Source organism: Mustela nivalis (genome assembly GCF_964662115.1).
Source record: "Mustela nivalis genome assembly, chromosome: 18".
In the NCBI taxonomy this organism is placed as follows: Eukaryota; Metazoa; Chordata; class Mammalia; order Carnivora; family Mustelidae; genus Mustela; species Mustela nivalis.
The window spans coordinates 13,792,514-13,813,176 of record NC_139037.1 but is presented as its reverse complement, the minus strand read 5'-3'; the positions used below and the strand labels follow the sequence as shown (position 1 = coordinate 13,813,176).

Sequence of the window (20,663 nt, the reverse complement as noted above, 5' to 3'; positions counted from 1 at the left end):
AGCTCCAGCATCTAAAACTCAGAGGTGGTAGGACCTGCCCTCTTGAGTGTTATGAAGCATCTGCACAGTGATAGGACTAAGGCACTGGACAGGTTCACAAAGGGCTTCTTCATAATTTCTTTTCGTACCGTTACCACCCAGAACACTGGGAGTGGAAGGTGGCATCCTTCTGTGATGGGGAATCCACTTTCTTACCACAGCTCACCCAAATTGCTGTGCCACACTCTCTATTTTGTTCTTGATCATTAATTTCCATTCTGACCTACCTGCAATTAGCTAATCTTTTCACTTGTAATCAAAGGCAAATTATCTTATGCAATCAGTGATTTTGCTCTTATTTTCCTTTGTGTACATCTCCACAGAAAAGCAAGCACTAGGTTTATAGGGAAGGGAGGTCTTTTGGTTTAGTGGGTAAGAAGAGAAAGTTAAGACACTTCAGAATCAACATCAACTCCATCACTGATTCACTGTAGTCCTGACAAGTTCATTTGACATCTCACTATGTTCATTTCATCGGTGGCAGAGCCATTAATATTTATAGACAGTCTGCTAGGTGCCTGGAATTATTCTAGGCACTGACTTCCTCTTGAAAAACAGGGGAAGTGTCTGCGATGTCCCCACAGCAGTGGGTGAAGATTAATTAATGTAAATAAGTAATTGTCTGAATAATGCAGAGCGCTCAGACACCTCGCAAATGGATACTGTGTAAATGTTATACTGGGTGAGTAATAACAGCTAAGAGTTGACGGACAAATTTCCAGCAAATTTAAAGTCTCTGTCAACCAGTTAAGTGAACGAAAGTAAGCATTTTCTTGATAGTTTATAATTGATGCTTTTGTTTTTCTGACTGCCCAGGCTGGGGAGAGAGACAGAGAAGTGAGCAGCCTGAACAACAAGCTCTTGAGCCTGCAAGTTGACATCAAAAATCTGCACGATGTTTGCAAGAGACAGGGGAAGACCTTGCAGGAGAATCAGCTTTGCGTGGAGGAGGCGATGATGAGCGACAACCACGTAAGGGATTCAACGGCTGCTACCCACTTCTGCTCCCTCAACTTTCACCTCTGCTCCCTTAGGAGCAATAATAGAAAATTCTTCCACTAGTCATTCATGAGCATTGATTGAGCAGGCAATGAGAGAGAATTAAACACACTTACACTGCAACACACACACATACACACACAAAAACCCCATCCCTGCCCTCAAGATTTTTCCATTTAGCTATCTCCAAGGTCATCTACATCTGAGGCCCTGTCTTTTCCTTATCTGGCCTTTCACACCTGGATTTGCAGCTCCTGAGGCCCATGGCCCTGAAAAGACCAAATCATAGTTATGTAAGGAGAGTAGCTTCTCCTAATGGATTTTAGACAAACTTCTAAGTCAACCATGGGCGCCTGGGTGGCTCAGTGGGTTAAGCCTCTGCCTTTGGCTCAGGTCATGATCTCAGGGTCCTGGGATCGAGTCCCACATCGGGCTCTCTGCTCAGCAGGGAGCCTGTTTCCTCCTCTCTCTCTCTCTCTGCCTGCCTCTCTGCCTACTTGTGATCTCTCTCTGTCAAATAATAAAATCTTAAAAAAAGAAAATCACAACTGTCCCACTTGCTCAGAGGTGTCACTGCTCATCAGTGCAGCAGGTGATCTGGGTTGCCCCATCAGCAGCTCTTGGCCTACAAGCTTTCCTTTTGTATGCAGGAACCCTGTCACCAATCAAGCTCAAATGCAGAATGACTAATGCCCGCAAAAGCAGTCCTCTACCAATGACTGACGGGGAGGTGGTTAAATAACCTATCACTCTTGCCCCTCAGTCACGGAACACCCCAGACATGCTCTTTCCTGGTGTTCCTCAATAGGATCCTACGTCAGCTGCCCAACGTGGGAACTAGCTTGATAACGCGCCCTTCTGAGGCTCCTTTCCTTTCCTTGTCTCATTTCTCCACGGTTTCCCAAGATCACTTCCATGCAAACTCCTACTGGACACTCCTTCCCTTGTCACAGGGCTTCCTTCCAGAGGTGTGGGAGCCCAGATACTCGGTAACACTTGCCCTGCACGTGTGTAAACAGGAGGACGATCATCTTTTTTGATTAATACTTAACTGTAGGCTAGGGAGTTCATCAGCTGCGGCAACTTCACGTCAGCCGGAGGTTTTCTCTCTTTGGAAATTCTAGTGCTAGGGTCTTTACACCGGTCACTAAATTTATCCCCATAAGCTGGGGAGACAACCGGGAAATATTTTCCCATAGTTCTCTAAATCTTTGAGTTTGAAAGAATGCCTTACTTGCAGCCTTCATTTCCTTTTAGGGACTTGAGTCTTTGGCAAACATGAAGCAGGAACCAGTTGCACAGACCTGTCAACCAGACCCCCAAGTTAGCCTTGGCTGCTGTGTAAGATTCCACCGTCTTCCACAATTGTGGTCAAGGATCTGGTTTCTCTTAACTGTGTCTGTTAGAGTTTTTCCAGGACTTACCACCTCCTTATAGAAACCACAGATTGGTCTTCTGCAATGCCCTAAAAATGCTACCAACAAAGCAATTCCACCTTATCCTACTGAGTGTTACTGTCCTTCCCCCAGGAGGTCACAAACACAGGAAAATCCATCAGTTTTCCTAAATGGATCTCAGGGAAAATATTACCATAATTTACTTCTTTCTAAATATTAACATTTTAAGATATTTTCACCATTGCTGTCCAAGTTTATTTATTCCCCCAGTCAGGGAAAGCCATGTGGCTTATAAACGTACCTAGCAACTTGGAAGGAGAAAGGCATTAAATCGCATTTTATTATTCTAATTGCCCAGAAGAAGGTCTAACAGCTTGAAATAAGCTTTAAAACAGGCTCTTTTTTTCCTAACACTTAGTGCAGAATTTAAATTGCAGACTATGCATACAAATACACAATTAGATGTAGACTTATACTCATCCACTCAGAAAATCCCTGCAAGATCTGCCCTCTACAAGGAAATGTAATGTGGGAACAGAGGGGAAACCCAAGACTTTCTGAAATTTTTGACTAATATCTAACAAGGATCTGGAGAAATGAGGCAGAGGTCATAGTTCAGAACTACGGTTAGGAGAGAAAATTAAAATACTACATCAGATGTTATGTGTAAGTACAGGGATGGCAGGCAGGGGGTGGGTAACCTTGTAAACCAAGAATATGTTGTGCTCCAAAACCCAGGAACAGAGATAAGATGAGGGTGAAGCAAATGAAGTACTAGGCTTCAGCATTGACAGGGTTCTCCCCCATCATGGGCCAGCCCTGAGCTTGCCCCACCCTGAGGCGGAATGCCTCCTGAAAAATTGCACATCACATGCCCCACGGTAGTTCTGGCCCTGTCCAGGAACCAAAGAGTGCCTCGATTAAAGTGAAAGGAGAAAAGAACAACAGAGATATCATAATATAAGAATGAGCAAATTAGAAAAAGCAGGGTCTCTCTGAGCAATTGCCCAGACAACTTTGGCCCTGGTGGTGGCCTGGGGAGAATACCCTGAGATTTAGGACAGCCCAGATTGTCAACCTCATCTTTGAAGTAGATGAAGGACACTATTCTTAGCATTAAACTATGTAAAGAAGCTTGATTTCTGAAGATAAAATATGGTCAAATATGGGTTAATATATCCTTGATGGAAATTAGGACACAGAAATATCACTTTGAGTTATTAGGAATGAAAAAATGTTTTTAATTTTTTTTTTTAAAGATTTTATTTATTTATTTGACAGAGATCACAAGTAGGCATAGAGGCAGGCAGAAAGAGAGAGGAGGAAGCAGGCCCCCCGCCAAGCAGAGAGCCTGATGTGGGACTCGATCCCAGGACCCTGAGATCATGACCTGAGCCGAAGGCAGTGGCTTAACCCACTGAGCCACCCAGGCGCCCCGAAAAAAATTTTTTTAATGGAACTGCTAAATGCAATGTAAGATCTGGGATTGGATCCTAGAACAGAAACAAATAAACAAATAAACATTAGTGGAAAAACTGATAAAATGCAAATGAAGGTGTACTTTAGGTAATAGTAACCTGCCAATGTTAATTTCCTAGCAGGACAAATGTACCACAATTACATAAAATACTAACCTTAGGGAAAGATAGGTGAAGAGTATATGGAAACTCTATCTACTACTTTTGCAATTTTTCTGCAAATCTAAAATTATTCCAAAATGAAGAGTTTTCCCCCACCCCTTAAAGGGACTCTCTGGTAGGCAGAGATCACAGATGAGAAAAATGTCTAAGCGATGAAGATGTATCCAAAAGAAATGCACATCACTTAAACACCTAGTTCTACACTCTACCAATATAAGAAAATACTTGGTAGAGAATGTAAAAAGTAACTGATAAACCTATCTAGTGGTAAAAGGCTAAACCAGGATTACAGGAAAATATCTCACCTAACACCTCAAAGATAGGGAAAGAAGTTCATGACAATGACTGGGGAATGATGAGACTTTCAGTTCTTAAATGAAGGGGGAAAATCAGCAGGGATCCAGTTACCAGAGCAATGCCAATCTGAGACAGAAGAGAGTTAGCACAAACTAGAATAGGGAATAAAATGGTTAAAAAGTATTTTGAAAATCCGGCTTTAGGCAAATCAGCAGGACCTGATGACATACTTTGAAGAGTACTTAAGGAATTGGCAGGTGTTATTACATAGCTGCTAGCGATTATTTTTGAGAACTCAAGAGGATAAAGAAAGTCCCTGTAGACTGAAAAAGGGTAAATGAAGTGCTCATCTTTTTAAAAAGGGAAAAAGGACAATCCTGGTAATTATAGACCTGTCAGCTTAACTTCAATATCGGGGAAAATATAGAACTTAACATCAATCAATTAGCATCAACTTGAAAAGCGCAAAGTATTGGGTAGAAACCAAAGTGACTTCTCAAAAGGCAAATCATGCCAGGCCAATTAATTTCCTTCTGTGATCAAGTAGCCACATAGGCAAGGAAAGAGCAATAGCTATAATCTCTTTGACCATAAGTATGGCCAAAAAATTGACTAAATATGAGAACAAGTTCCTACTTGTGGCCAGTGCTCTCCATCCTTTAAGACAGTTCAGGCCTGGAGAGAAATTTATCTGAGAAACAAGATGGGCCAGCCTCCAGAATCAAGTCCATCTCTGGATGGTAACGTCAAGAATTAAACTCACTTCTGGAAGATTACTTCCAACTTGCTCATTTTCTCCAAATCTCAGTTTAAAGGTCAAAGTAGAATCTAATAAAATGTCTGTCTTCCCTGGAAAGAAAACTTTTAAAAAGGGAGACAAAGAAATAATAGGAAATGTACTGATGCCTTTATCACAGTGCTCTCTGGCACATATATATGAATAAAATGTAGGTTTAATCCATAGCATGTCATTTTCTATTCATTTACAATTAAGAAAAAGAATCTTTTGAGTACTTAGCAATAAACAAGTAGAAATTAATAGGTCTCAAATAAGTCTAAGAATTTCTCCAAGACTTTGAAACTTGGTTTCTCTAAACTCACAGGTATCTATAGTGTACAAATGTTTAAAATTCTCATCCAAGGAAACTCTAGTTTCTCTGCATATGTGAGCACTTCTTGAATCTTTATAACCAGACAGATTTGGTTAGGTGCTGTGTTTGCCCTGTACTGGAAGATTTGGATGAACCCTTATCATCTGGCTGGTCTATCATGTTACTTCAAACCAAAATTAAACCCAAAATATTCATCATGACCTCTGGGGAAGAGAAGTTACAAGCAGTTCACCAGTATCACTGACAGGTCACTAAGCTTTATAGACATAGGAAAAGACATGTGTCTTTTAAGCAAAGAACAATTACAAACACACCTAAGAACAGATGATGTACCACATACTAGAGGGGAAGCCCTAAAGAAAGGGGTTTTCAAAAAAAAAAAAAAAAAAAAGCTCTTCTTTCATTCTTTTGTATAATGAAGAGAAAACAGGGATATGAAAATAAGGTGAAGCTAAGAAAGAATGAACAATGAAGAGACCACATTTAGTTTTCAACTGATGACTGTCCATCAGTGGAGAGGCGGGTCCAAATCATCAGTCACACACAAGTCCTTGAGGGACCAAGAATCCAGTTTCTTAATTGTCAGAGATCAAGTCAACTTCCACAAACCCAAGAAAAACAGAATTTAAGCATAATTTGGTAAGGATTTTATTGGGTATCTGCTTCACTAAAATAAAGTCCTCTGAATCAGCCTTACCCCACGAAATTCACTCCTTTGCTTTAGTCCTAGCCTTATTAGGACCACCTAATACTTATTAGGTATTTATTCTTGACCATGTTTTTTTCCTAATAGTTTTTTCCCACCTCTCATCTTACCTGTATAGTCAGAAGACTTGGGCTGTTAAGAACATCCCCTATACACAACTGTGTGCATGAACACCCACACAAACGCCCCTCCCAAGTCCCTTCACGGATGAGTTGTGAGAATAACAACACTCTTATCTTGAAAAGAACGAGAACATTTAACTAAAAACATGTAATATAAATGTTGGCAATTACAGCTACACAGAGTAAATACAAAAATCAGCATTGTTTAAGAAAGAAATATCATTAGCTTCCATCAATCAGAGAAAGACAATTATTGTATGATCTTACTGATATGAGGAATTTGAGAAACAAGACAGGACCACAGGGGAAGGGAGGGAGAAATGAAACAAGATGAAACCAGAGAGGGAGACAAACTGTAAGAGACTCTTAATCTCAGGAAACAAACTGTAGCGCTGCTGGAGTGGAGGGGGGGTGGGAGGGATGGAGTGGTGGGGTGATGGATATTGGGGAGGGTGTGTGCTATCGTGAGTGCCGTGAATTGTGTAAGACTGATGCATCATAGACCTGTACCCCTGAAACAAATACATTAAATGTTAAAAAAAAAAAAAAAACTTCCCTCCAGCCACATACACCAGATATTCAGGCCAAGAGTTCAGCTTCTCTTTGCCTAGGATTTCTTGTTGGTGACCACAGTGGTCCATTTTCAGTCTTCTCATTCAGAATGAACTGACACAATCAGCTGTTGTCTTTCTGGTCCTGAGCTCTGCTGAGCCTCGCTTATCTTAAGTGAGCCACTCCCACTCTCTCTCACCAGAGATTTTCCCCTCTTTTCAGTCCAAGCTCTAACAGAATTACTCTCATAAAGACTCTATCTTCATTTACTCAGACCAACATTTTGGAGTCATCCTGCCTTGGATAACCATCATTCCCTACCATCCCACATCTAACACAGCAGCCAATCCCATGAGACCTGCTTTCAAAATATATCCATGATCCGGCCATTTCTCCCAACTTCCAACTTGGTCCATGCCACCATCACTTCTTGCCTGGATTCTTGCAGCAGCCTCCTTGCTGGTCTCTCTGCTTTCACCTTTGCCCCCCTACAGCTGCCTTTCAGTAGCATAGCCAGTGTGTACTTTGTAACACCTAAAGGACATCATTTCACTTGTCTGTTCACTACCCTCCAATGTCCTTTTATTTACCTCACTGAAAGGAAAAGTTCAGTTCTTTAGAATGGCCTACATGGCCCTAAAGGAGTTGAGCTCCCTTTCTGTCCTCCCCTCATCTGGCACCACTCTCCCCTTTCCTCTCTCCGCTCCAGCCAGAATAACGTGGCTCCTCAGACAAGACCAGGCAGCTCCCACCCTCTACGCCCTCGCACTTGCTGTTATCTCTCCCAGGAAGGTTCCTGCTATGGATCCCCACCAGGTTCCTTCCCTGCCTCCTTCAAGTCTTTGCCCGAATGTCATCTTCTCAATGTGGTCCCATGAAAATACTTAATTCAGTATTACAGCTGCCTCCATGCAAGCATTCTTCATCTCTTTCCCCTGCTTTACGCTCCTCCATAGCACTTTTTCCTTTTAATATACTACATAATTCACTTATTTAACTTGCTGCCTCCCCCCTCCGCATAGATACAAACTCATGAAAGCAGGGATTCTGTCTGTTTTATATACTTCTATATCCCCATTACCTACTACAGTGCTTGACACATACTAGGGGCACCATAATATTTGCTAAACAAATTAATTAAAGGAAAATATCCCAGGGGCCCCTGGGTGGCTCAGTGGGTTAAAGCCTCTGCCTTCGGCTCAGGTCATGATTCCAGGGTCTTGGGTTCGAGCCCCGCATCGGGCTCTCTGCTCATCAGGGAGCCTGCTTCCTCCTCTCTCTCTGCCTGCCTCTCTGCCTACTGCGATCTCTCTCTCTGTCAAATAAATTAATTAAAAAATAAAGGAAATTATCCCATCCATACATGGCTACTATGTTAATCCTCATAGCCACAATATTCATGATAGCCAAAAACTGAAACAATCCAAGTGTTCATCAGCTGGTGAACAGATAAACAAAATATGGTATATTCATACTATTCAGCAATAAAAAAGAAGAAAATACTGATTCTTGCTATAGCTTGGATGAACCTTAAAACATTATGCTAAGTGAAAGAAGCCAGACACAAAAGATGACATATTATACAATTCCATTTATATGATATGTCTGGAAAGGGCAAATCCATAGAGGCAGAAAGGCTCTGAGAGATTAGTGGTTGCCTGGAGCTGGGGTAGGAACAAGAGTGACAAATGGGCAAGATGGAATTTTTTGAGGTTATGGAAAAGTTCTAAAACCAGATTCTAACAATGGTTGCACAACTCCATAAATTTTCTAGAAATCATTGAACTATATACTTAGAGTGGTTAAATTTTGTGATACACAAATTTACTTCACTAAAACTGTAAAAAAAAAAAAAGTTAATTTTTAGAAAGTTTGAAAGTTCTCTGTTAATGAGGCCAAGGTCACAAGTTCAAATTTTGGGGAACCAGTGAGATTGCCTAGTCTCTATTTAATTTCCTACTTTCCTTCAATACCTAACTGTGTATAAACCTTTAGTCTAGGTCCTATAGAAGCAGACATGGCCCCTGCCCTCCAGGGGCTTATAATCTAATAGAAGATAAGATACACAGAGGTCACTGTAATGCAAAGCAGAATGTGAAATGCCGTAGTAAAGACATGCCAATAAAGTCTATGGTATTGGTGCAAAGATGGCTTTGCAGGGAAAAGAGGAAGGAGAGCAAAAATTGGACAGGATTTTACATAATAGGTAGGAGGATTATAAACAGAGAAGGGAGTTAAGGAATGCCCATGGGCCACCCTCTTCATCCACCTCTCTTTCACATGTCATCAGAGATTATTGGGCAAGAAAATATAGGAACTTCAGTGCAAAGACCTCGCCTGTACTGAAATAAACAACTCAGGGATGTATCCTACCCGCAGCGTACCTGATACAAAGTAGGTGCTCAACATATGTTTATTGAGTGAATGAATGAAAATATAAGATGGGTCTAGCAGCATTTCAACCTGATTGTGGATTGGCAGGAAGAGATCTCCCTGTTTCTCTCTCTCTCTCTCTCTCACACACACACACACACAGCATCTATAAGGTCACATCTTCCTTCAGGAGGAGACAACAGAGTCAATGTGCCTGAATAATCTCTGCCTCCCATTGGCCAGCACTCCAGAAAGCTGTTTCCCCAAGAGCCCACCCAAGAGTTTGCCCTTTTATCTGAGTGTAAATCAATTTTAGCCCAAAAACTGAACAGAATTCTGTTGTGTTCTAGATCAATTGTCTAGATCAATTGTGTTATCTTTAAATGTGAAGACAAAAAAAAATCACATTATTGTGTGTATTTTTATGTTACTTTCTAGGTCCTTTAGGTGTATGTTTTTTCTTCTGGCCTGAGTAATATGAGTTGTAGATCTAACTCATAGGAAAGAAGTAGGATTTTTTTTCTTCTTTCAAATCCTCCTTACAGGATGGAAATACAAAATGATGTTTCAGCGTAGATAGAGTGAAAGGTTTACCAAATGCGTGTGGATGAAAGGATGGAGAGATGGAGGTCAATGGTGGAACAAATGAAAAAAAAATCAAAGAATGAATGTATCCTTAATAATAACCGAAAGGTATTTTTCCCGATATATTCTATCTCAATTGCAGAATAAGAAACAAGCATTAGCATTCCAGGAGTCGCGGATGGAGTTTGAGCCCAGTAAACAGTGCCATCTGAGACAACTCCAACAACTCAAGAAAAAATTGCTAGCCCTTCAGCAAGAACTGGAGTTCCGCACAGAGGAGCTGCAGACTTCTTACTGTTCCCTCCTGCAGTATCAGTCTGTCCTAGAGAAGCAGACTTCCGACCTGGTTCTTCTCCACCATCACTGCAAACTGAAAGAAGATGAGGTATAGATAGAATAACTATGGAAATGGCTCCTAAGCCCAGGTACCCACTGAAATCAGGCCATACCTACTAGAAAGCAGACACTGGCCTTACAGGAGAGAGCTTCTCAACATCTTGAGCAGGTTTTATCAACTTCCCCTCTTTAACTCTTAATCTTAATGAAGCTGAACAGAGAAAACGAAAGAAAATGGCATAATTGGGTGAAAGCTCTGGTATCAGTGTACATGGGACATGTGATGTGATGTGTGTGTGTGTTGGGGGGGTATTGCTTATAGGTCCATCATTTCCATCCTATTATCATTGTAATTTAAATGCAAAAGACTCTAGGTCTCTGAGGGTTTTAAAAAAGGTATAAAGTCTATTAAATGAACCATTTTTAGAAAAACCAGATTTTGATAATATAAAAATTCCTAGCATTTGGATAGCTGATAAGATAACCAGACATTGAGTCTGAGTCAATCACTGAGAGTACCAGATCGGTCATTTTTTTTCAGGCTGGAGTTTTAGATCATATAGACTCAAGTATATTCTGAACATTCATTTCCATTCATGTCCCAAGATAGTATTTTTTTTAAACCAGAAAGAGCATCCTTGTGGAATTCTGAGTAAATTCCAAAGACCAAAACTATAGAATTTAAACCAGTTGAACAATGGTAGCACTAGCAGCAGTGAAACTATGGGTTCTAAGGAGTGAGACAGACAGCTTCCCCGAGCATTTTCTTCTTTGCCTTTAGAGATGAAATTCCAAGGACTGTCCAAGATGGTGCTGTTGCTTAAGGAGTAATTCCAGAGGCTTTTTGAGGACTTACAGAATGTAGAATTTTTTTTTAAAAGGGAATGTTATGAGAATTTGCTGAAAAGGATTGGAAGGGAAAGAAACAGAGAAAAGCTATCCTACAAAGTATAATTGAGGGCAAAACCTATGAACATAAACCATAGTTTAATAAAACTAAAGTAGGGTTGGGCTAAAACTGACCAGTTCTTAAAACAAGAGTCCAGCTTGGATAGAGCAACCCTGAATTAGCTGGGATTCCATTTGGCTGCATGTAACAGAAAACCCCAAGGTAATAGTGACTTTAGATAGTTTATTTCTCTGACGTATAGAAGAAGGATGGAGATAGGTGGTCTAGGAATGTTACAGGAACTGCATGTGTCATCAAGTACCTAGGGTCCTCCCTTTTCGGTCTACCATCATCAGCTCAAAACTTCCATTTTCTAGATCTCCTAAGGTGGCTGCTAGAGCTCCAGCCATCACTTATTGTTCCAAACAGGATAGAGCAGGGAAGGAGGTGGGGGGGGGGGGGGAAAGACACGCTCTTCTCTTTTAAGGACACTTTTCAGAAGTCCCACACAATACTTTCATTTATGTATCATTGGCCAGAGTTAGTCACGTGGCTTACAGCTAGTTCTTAGGAAGCCAAGGAAATGTATTTCAGTGACATGCGCTGCTGTCCCAAATGAAGTCAAGTCTCAACTACTAAGGAGGAGGGGGATAATTGATGTGGGATCTGGTAAATAACAGTCACTGAAAATGATCTCAAGCTGGGAAAACATTGGAAAAAATTACTCTAGGCATTCTGCCAATTTTCCCCAATACTTGGTTGCACAGCAGCATCAGGCTTCTGTGTAAGGCTGAATTTCCCAACAGCAGAGCCTAAGACAAGTTGATGAATGTAAAGTAGTCAATTCAAGAGGTGATCCCAGAGAGAGATTGGAGAAGTGAGTCAAAGAAAGACAGGACCCTATAAAGAAAATCAGTATTAAGATCACTACCATGGGCACCTCGGATTCAGCCCCTCTGGAGAACTGGGGGAGGTAGTGTAGAGCATGCCTCACAGTGATCCCAACTCACCACCCAGTCATTGCTTGAAGGCTGCTCCTGGGGGTATTAACTCCCCCATACTGGTAACCTGCCTTGTCTTGCTCCTCTGTGGGAGTGGGCTCCTGAGGCCAGAGCATCCCTCAGGCAAAGAGTTGAAGATGCTTGTGGTTGGAATGGGTTTAGCATTCAAAGGAACGGTGAATGCCTTCAGAATGTGAGAGAGTCACTGATAGCTTCTGTTATAAACATTTGAATATAAAATATTCTTTCTGTCTTCCCCTTTTCTGATCAACACCTCAAACTAAATGACCTCTTCCTACGAGGAACTTCAGATGGCAGGCAGCAAGCATAATTAGCTTAGACCGTCGGAACGAGTTCTATCCAAATTCAACAGTGAACTATTTGAACCAAAATGAAATGTTCCCTGATGACCCTCCTGCTCTTAACTCCTTCAGTACATGTAAATCTGGCCATTCGGTTGACCATAGTCAGCTATATATAGTTATTTGCCGATTATAAATCATACCTTCCCCAAATTAAAGAGTTTGTAAACTCTTTGAGGGAGGAGCCTGTGTCTAATAGGTAAATATCCCCCAGCACCCAAGACATTGTTTAAGAGTGCTCAATAAATAACTGTCTGTTATTAGTTGGTCAACTAATCAATCGATTAGCTGAAGATTGGGAAGAGAACACAGGCTAAATAAGAACCATCCAAGTCCCAGAGGAACTTGGGGTTGTTCCCCCTCAATCTCTTAGGAACTTGCTGTGTGCACGAGGGGCTCCACATTTTCTAAATTAGATCTCTAGAGAATACCTAGGAAGAAAAGAAGGTGGGCATTTCAAGCCTTTAAAAAAAAAAAATGGAGCTATACAGACTCATTCCCGCTAAGCAACTAACAAGTCCTTATTGACTTTTCACTATACGCCAGACAGATGCAAAATAGACAGTGGTCCCCGCCTTCAGGAAGCTTACCGTCCGAATCGGACGATCTTTATGTTTTAATTTCTAATCATTAACGTTCTGATATTATATATCATAGCTTTTACATCTGTGCTGGGCCTATTCCGTACTTCTAGGTTTCTAGTGAAGACCTAAGACTCCTCTGCGTGGGGTCCTTATAGCCATACCCTTTCCTCATTCGATGTTTCCATGAGTTCAATGCGGTTTCATTCCTTTACCAACAGGTGATTCTCTATGAGGAGGAAATGGGGAATCATACTGAGAACACGGGCGAGAAGCTTCATTTGGCCCAGGAACAACTTGCTTTGGCCGGGGACAAGATCATCTCCCTAGAAAGGAGTTTAAGCCTCTACAGGGATAAATACCAGACTTCCCTGAGCAACATCGAGTTACTGGAGTGCCAAGTGAAGATGTTGGAGGGGGAGCTCAGCGGGATCGTCGGTCAGGTAAGGCCTCACACCACTCACTGCCTAGGAGCTCCAGCAAGTGGACCTGCTCCCAGGTGGTCACCGGGTCACAGTCCCTGCTTTCTCTGAGGGAAACCCAAACCTCCAACCAGATGTCGTTCCTTCCCTTGAACTTTGTAGCCCCCGGCTTTCAACTTCCAGCCTTCACATCTCCTTTAAGATTCCTCCCTAAGAATTTTAAGGCTCCTTAATTAATATAAAGTGCTACCACTTCAAATAAGGCAAAAATCAAAATACCAAATGGGCTCCCACATCTTCCATGTTCTCATGAGGTTCTGGCTGGGGGGCTCTTCTCGGTCACAGGACTCATTGCAAACCATGACTTCAGGATCAAACAGGAGGTGAAGTCCATGAAAGGTAACAAAGCAGAGCAAAAATGCCTGAATCTTTCTTTTTCTTTTAATTGCTTTTTTTAATTACAGAAGTAATATAACAATGTAGGTTCCCTAGACAGAATCACAGAAATTAAATGTAAAAGTCTGCTTTCAGCCTCCTCTACCCTACTCTCTTCCCTTTAGATAATCATTTGAATAATCTGTTGGGAATCTTCCTCAGTCTTTTATTATACAGTTACATATATAAATGGTTAGGGTTTTCTTATTACATAAATGGGTCATTTTATAAATGTGGTTCTATACCTTGCTTTTTAAATATATATCTTGACCATTTTAGTAACTACCTTGTATTCTATGGTATGACTATACCATCTGCTGACCTATTTTGTCTATTACAAACAAGATGTAATGGACATCCTTATTCCTACGGGAGAATTTCCTGAAGCGGGATTGCTGGGTCAAGGAATACATTTATTTTAATGTCAAAAGATACTTCTAAATTGAATGAAAGATACTTCTACCAGTTTACACTTTTACCAATAATAATTAAGGGAACTTGCTTCCCCACACTCACATGGTATGTTTTTAGTCATTTTAAGTTGTGCTAAACTGACGCATGGGGTAAAAAAAAAAAAACAAAAAACACATACAAAAAACAAGTTTCCTCATTACAGTTTTCATTTCCTTTCATTCTAACAGTTGTGGGTTGGGTTCCCCCAGGAAGCAGACTCTGACACAGATTGACATGCAGTACATTTTTTTTTAGAGAGAGCCCTTGGTATCAACACCTGTGAGAAGAAGGAGAAGGAAGAAGGGAGCAGAGGGAGAAATTGAGCTGTAATGCAATCCCAACAAAGGCCTCAGCCAGTCTTGTGGAAGCTCTGGGGCTGGATGGACATACAAAGGGGTCCCAAATTAGGGAGAAGGGAGCTGGCCTTCTTCCTCCATGTTGATCAGTTATGGATGTGATCTGCCCTTGGGGAGAGGCATGACTTGGAGCAGAGCAGTTTTCTTCAGCCCAGGCAATCCCCAGAAAGGGCTGAGAGCTGAGGGTTGTCTTGGGAAGCACTCCCAGCAGCTGGAGGAGTAAGTCCTTCATTGCTGAAGGGGACACATCACAGTGCCCACCACAGTATTGAGCACTGTTCATGAGTGTATCAGTCAGGTGGATTTCAGCTTGATGAATTACTTGTTTAAATCCTTAACCAGTTTTATATTGGGTATTTAGTGTTTTTTGTATTGACTTATAGGAGTGTCTTAATATATTACAGGTAATAATGCTTTACTACGTATGTTACAGGTATCTTCTCCCAGTTTGTAACTTTTCATTTTACTTTATTAATGGTATTTGTCACCATCCAGAAATTTTTTAATTTTTATGGAGTTAAGTCTTTCAGTCCTCCTTTATAGATTTTGAGGGTTTTTTCCTTTTTTTTTTTTTTAAGATTGATTTATGTATTTGAGAGAGAAAGAGAGCAGGAGAGGGACAAAGGCAAAGGCAGAGGGAGAGAATTCCAATCAGACTCCCCACTGAGCACAGAGCCTGACAGCTGGATCTCATGGCCTCAAGATCATGACCCAAACCAATATCAAGAGTCAGACAGCCAACCTACTGAACTACCCAGCGACCCTTAGGTTTTATTTCTTGCTTAGGAAGGCCTTCTCTACCCCCCAAGATTACAAAAGTTTACCTCATTTTTTTAGCACTTTTATATTTTTTTATTTCTACATTTTTATCTTTAGTCCATTTGGAATTGATATGGATGGATGAATAGATAGATTAGATAGTCAGATGATAGATGATAGCTAGATAGATAGATAACCTATATATATATATGTAGATATATAGCTATAGATACACATAATTTATGTTTACCAAAAGGTGTCTCCAACTGTCCCACTTCTATTTGTTGAACACTTTCCCCGCTGATTTGAATTGCCAACTCAGTATATATGCTGATCCCCATATACATGTGGTTCTTTCTCAACTCTCTTCTTTTGATATATTTGCCAGTTTTTGCACCAAGATCACAGTTTTTAGTGACTTTAACTGATAGGTTTTGATAGCTCCTTCAAAGTAGGTCCTCCTTCCCTGTTCTTGACTTCCAAATATTTCTTGGCAAAATTTAGATTTATGTTCATTTACTTTCAAATTATATACTAATTTGGGGGAATTAGCATATTCTATGGGACATGACATGCTTCTACTTTTATTTGTTTTCTTAGGCACCCTTTAATAGGATTTTATACTTTTCTTTATAGATTTCACATATGTCTTGCTAAGTTTACTTCTAGATATGTTATAGTTGTTACTGATTTTGTGAATGAGATTGTATACATTTAATTTTATTAACTATTTCTGATGTATAGGAAAATTCTTGTTCTATCACCTTATTAAACTCTCTGACCCGATTTTCAGTGGACTGCTTGGTATTTCTAAATTGCTTTCCTTCTCAATAATCATACAACTTATTTTGCATCTTACTGCATTGACCGGGACACCCCAGAACAATGCTGAATTATAACATCCTTGCCTTGTTTCTCATTTTAAAGGAAATGGTTCTATTATTTCACTAATAAGTATGTTTGTTCTTGGCTGCTTGTTAATATTCTCTTTCAAGTGGAAGCGTGACTGTCTATATGTAGTTTATTGAGAATTTTTGTCAGGAATGAATGTTCAACTTCATCAGATGTTTTTGTTAGCAGCTATCAAGGTTGTCATAGAGGTTTTCCCTTTAATGAAGTGAATTACATTAATAGATTTTCATTTATAGGACAATCTCTATGTTCCTGAAATTAACTTTACTTGATTGTGATATATTATTTTATTTTATTTATTATTTTACTTTACTTTAATAATAACAATATATCATTATATTACAATAAACTGTTATACTAAATTGCTTAAAGTTTTATTTTTTGTATCTATTTTCAGAAATGAGATTAGTTTGCTTACTCAAATCCTTGTGCTCTCATCTCGTATTGGTTTCTGGATTATGCTACCCTAAGATAAATGAGTTAGAAGGTTTTTATTTCTCTTTTAATCTCTGAAACTGTTTATATAACATATAAAGTATGCATTTCTTTAAGATTACAAATAAAACCAATTTTTAATCATTACTTAAGCAATATACTCCAACACTTCTAAATTCTTGGACTTTTGTTTATTAATTCTTCCAGAAACAATTGTGAGTGGCTAGGTTTCTCAGTATTTACATGTCTGAAAAAGATCACTTTGTCTTCATTCCTAATTGCTAGTTTGGCTGGGTATATAAACTTTCAGGAACACCTTCCTTTAACTCTTTGAAATTATTGCTACATTGTCTTGTACCATCCAGTATTAAAGAGGAATTGTTAGATTTTGATGTTTCTCATTTTTGTAAGTTGCCAGTTTTATTTCTTGGAATTCTGGAGGGGTTTAGACTCAAGGTTTCTTAGTTTATTTTTCATTAAGCCTCTCAACATTTAACCGACACTTTTAATCTGAAGATCGATAATTTCTTCAATCAATAATTTATTCAAGTTTTCTTCTATTACTTTAAAATTAATTTCTATTTTTCACCCTGTGGTATTAAAACATTGGACCTGTAAGGCACCTGGGTGGCTCAGTTGGATAAGCATCTGCCTTCAGCTCAGGTCATGATCCCTGAGGTCGTGGGATTGAGTCCAGCGTTGGGCTCTCTGCTCAGCAGGGAGCCCTCTTCTCCCTCTTCCTCTGCTTACTTGTGCTCTCTCTTTCCTATCTCTATATCAAATAAATAAAATCTTTTAAAAGATTTTCTGTCATTTTCCATTCTTTTGCCCACTTACACACTAACTTACTTATAAGAATATTATTTATGGTCAGGTTTAGATTTCTCTCTGACCCTTCTACAGCTTGCTTATGGGTAGCTTCCATGCTTAGTGAACATAAACTATTCCTAACTTTGCCTGGAAAAGCCCAATTAAGGAAACAAGTTTAATGGGAAAGGTCTACTCTCCAAACTGTAACTCTTTCCTCTTTTCTGGCTATCTAAATCAGTTCACTTCATTGTTGGTGCAGACCCATGTGCATGTAGTAACCCTCATACATGATTTCAGATGACCTAGAGAAAGACATTTAAAAAATTTTTTTATTAACATATAATGTGTTATTAGCCCCAGGGATACAGGTCTGTAAATCACCAGGTTTACACACTTCACAGCACTCAGCATAGCACATACCCTCCCCAGTGTCCATAACCCAACCACCCTCTCCCTACCTCCCTTCCTTCAGCAACCCTCAGTTTCTTTTGTGAAATTAAGAGTCTCTCATGGTTTTTCTCCCGAGAAAGACATTTTTTTTTTTAAAGAAAGAAATTTTTTTTTAACGGTTCTAGGAAAATGGGCATACTCATGCTAACAGGAGTGTCAATTGGTATAATTTCTTGAAGGATAATGGTGTGGTATCTACCAAAATTTTAAATATGTCTTAACAGTCATACTTCATGAATTTTTTAAAAAGATTTTATTTATTTATTTGACAGAGAGAGATCACAAGTAGGCAGAGAGGCAGACAGAGAGAGAAGGGGAAGCAGGCTCCCTGCTGAGCAGAGAGCCCGATGCGGGGCTCAATCCCAGGACCCTGGGACTACAATCTGAGACAAAGGCAGCAGCTTTAACCCACTGAGCCACCCAGGCACCCCCCCCCCACTTTAAGAATTTAATCCAAACATATACCAGAATAAGTACTCAAAGACTCAAGTGCAAAAATATTCATTTCAACTTCATTTTAGAAAAATAACTTGGAAACAACTGATATTCCCATCAATAAGAAATTAGATAAACCCATTGAAAAGCAATTTAAAATAGGTAGAAGTACATATACTAACCTGGATATATTTCTAATACATCTTTTTGAGTGAAAAAAATCTATTTTTATATTTTAAAAGGCCAACATAATATCATCTGTATTCTACAAATTCCTTATTATGTATGTAAGTGTATAGATAAAGTTCTAGAAGTATGTGCACAAATTGTCATCTCTGAAAAATATAGCAAGTATGGGATTAAAGGTAGTACAGTCAAAGAGAAATTTAGAATTGCCCACAATGGTATACTGTTTTAGATAGATCATATATATATACTTGTGCAATTTGATATTAATTTTAAAAGAAAAATCACATAAATATACAAGTAACAATATGGAAAATATCCTAAATAAATTGTCAAGTGTAAACATAATGTTAGAATAGCGTTTTAGAAGAGTTTAATTTGTGTAGGGGAAAAAATAGAGGGTTATATACATATGCATATATGCATATACAAAGATGCATAAAATATCTTTGGAAGGATACTCCCCAAAATGGTAACATAGACTGTCACGGAGGAGAGGACTTGAGTCATGGAGGGTCAAGAGGGAGGAAGACTAACTTTACAGTATATTCTCTTGTGAACTGTTTGAACTTTTAACCATGCGTATGTACTTGTTAATTTTTTCTTTTATTAAGAAAGCTGTGATTCACATATGTGAACATGAACTTTCAGAATGTAGATCTAAGAGATTTTCCATGCACATGGCATTCTGAAGTTAACTCAAATAGTATGAACAAAACCAACTCATTATTTCCAAATATCCCAGGAGACTGAGAATAAGGGTGATCATTCAAAAGTGCGTATATACACATCTTCCTGCATGATTCAAGAGCATCAGGAGACCCTGAAACGACTGTCTGAAGTCTGGCAAAAGGTCTCTGAACAGGATGATCTAATCCAGGAACTTCGAAATAAATTAGCCTGCAGCAATGCTTTGGTAAGTGACTTCTAGAATATTTTTCTGAGAGACCGAAAATAAACCCATGAAGAAACAAAGGAGGGAAAAAGAGTCACCTAAAGTTATTTCTGTCAGCGAGATTGCTCAAATGTCTTATATAGACTTGCCCCTACCTTTTGTTCATCATCTCTGTGGTTACATGCCCCAAACCCACACTAAGTTTGAGATTCTAAAGAGACTTAAAATCTATCACAACAACTTAAGTTCTCATCAATAGAGAAATGGTTGAATAGATTTTTTTTTAAAAAAATGGTTGAAGAAACAGAAACATTTACATATTGTAGAATGATATGCGGCCAAGAAAAAAGGATTCAGCAGACTATAAGAATTAAATGGGGTTGTGAGCTATTGTTGAGAAAAGGTTGCAAAATCCCATGTATAGTTCAATTCCACTTTCATTTTTTAAAGTCTTTGATTATAATATAGAAGTACATACTGTAAATTGCCTATAGTGCTCACCACCCCTTACTAGAAATGAGAGTGGAGAGATTTCACTTATTTTTTTGATGCTTGTGTTTTGTTTGAATTATTTTAAACCAAGAACAAAAATTTTATAATTTTTAATTTTCTTAAGTACATACACATCCATTCATTCCATAAAAACTTCCTTCTTTAATACTTGAATTTTGAATCCCATCCTCTGATAGATTAGATGTCTTTCCATCACAGCTTTTAAAGAACATTCTGCCTCATAAGCTGGAACACACAGAGGTTCAGGAAGGAGTCCAAAATGTGGCCACTGGCAGACTCAGACAAGCCACTGTCTATGCCTTACTGAGACTTGATGTAAGATTGAGAACCTAATTCCTCCTCTGTTGCAACCCCACAGGAAGTTTGTGATGAATTACTTAGTATTATAACAAACTTGGGCTGAAAAAAAGAACACCCTGCCAAAAATCATACTAGTAATAATCACATTACATTGATCATTCAGCATAACTAACCCACACTCATTTGCAGGTTCTAGAGCGTGAAGAGGCTTTGATAAAATTACAAGCAGACTTTGCTTCCTATACAGCCACACACAGACATCCTCCTAGTTCCTCAGAAGATTGTGAAGACATTAAAAAGGTGGGAGAGCT

The 20,663-nt window shown here is 39.3% G+C and overlaps 1 protein-coding gene across 5 annotated transcripts in view; it reads left to right on the top strand.

Annotated features, from left to right (window-relative positions):
• The window catches only part of PMFBP1 (polyamine modulated factor 1 binding protein 1), a 322,125-nt gene that overhangs the window by 283,569 nt on the left and 17,893 nt on the right, over positions 1-20,663 (top strand). For 4 of the 5 annotated variants that reach the window (XM_082712324.1, XM_082712325.1, XM_082712326.1 and 1 more), the window contains 5 exons: positions 856-1,011; positions 9,965-10,207; positions 13,213-13,434; positions 19,390-19,560; positions 20,542-20,652. In XM_082712324.1, coding sequence (XP_082568450.1) covers positions 856-1,011; positions 9,965-10,207; positions 13,213-13,434; positions 19,390-19,560; positions 20,542-20,652 — 903 coding nt within the window. The remainder of the gene's footprint in view (positions 1-855; positions 1,012-9,964; positions 10,208-13,212; positions 13,435-19,389; positions 19,561-20,541; positions 20,653-20,663) is intronic. The other variant, XM_082712327.1, reaches the window with a different exon arrangement.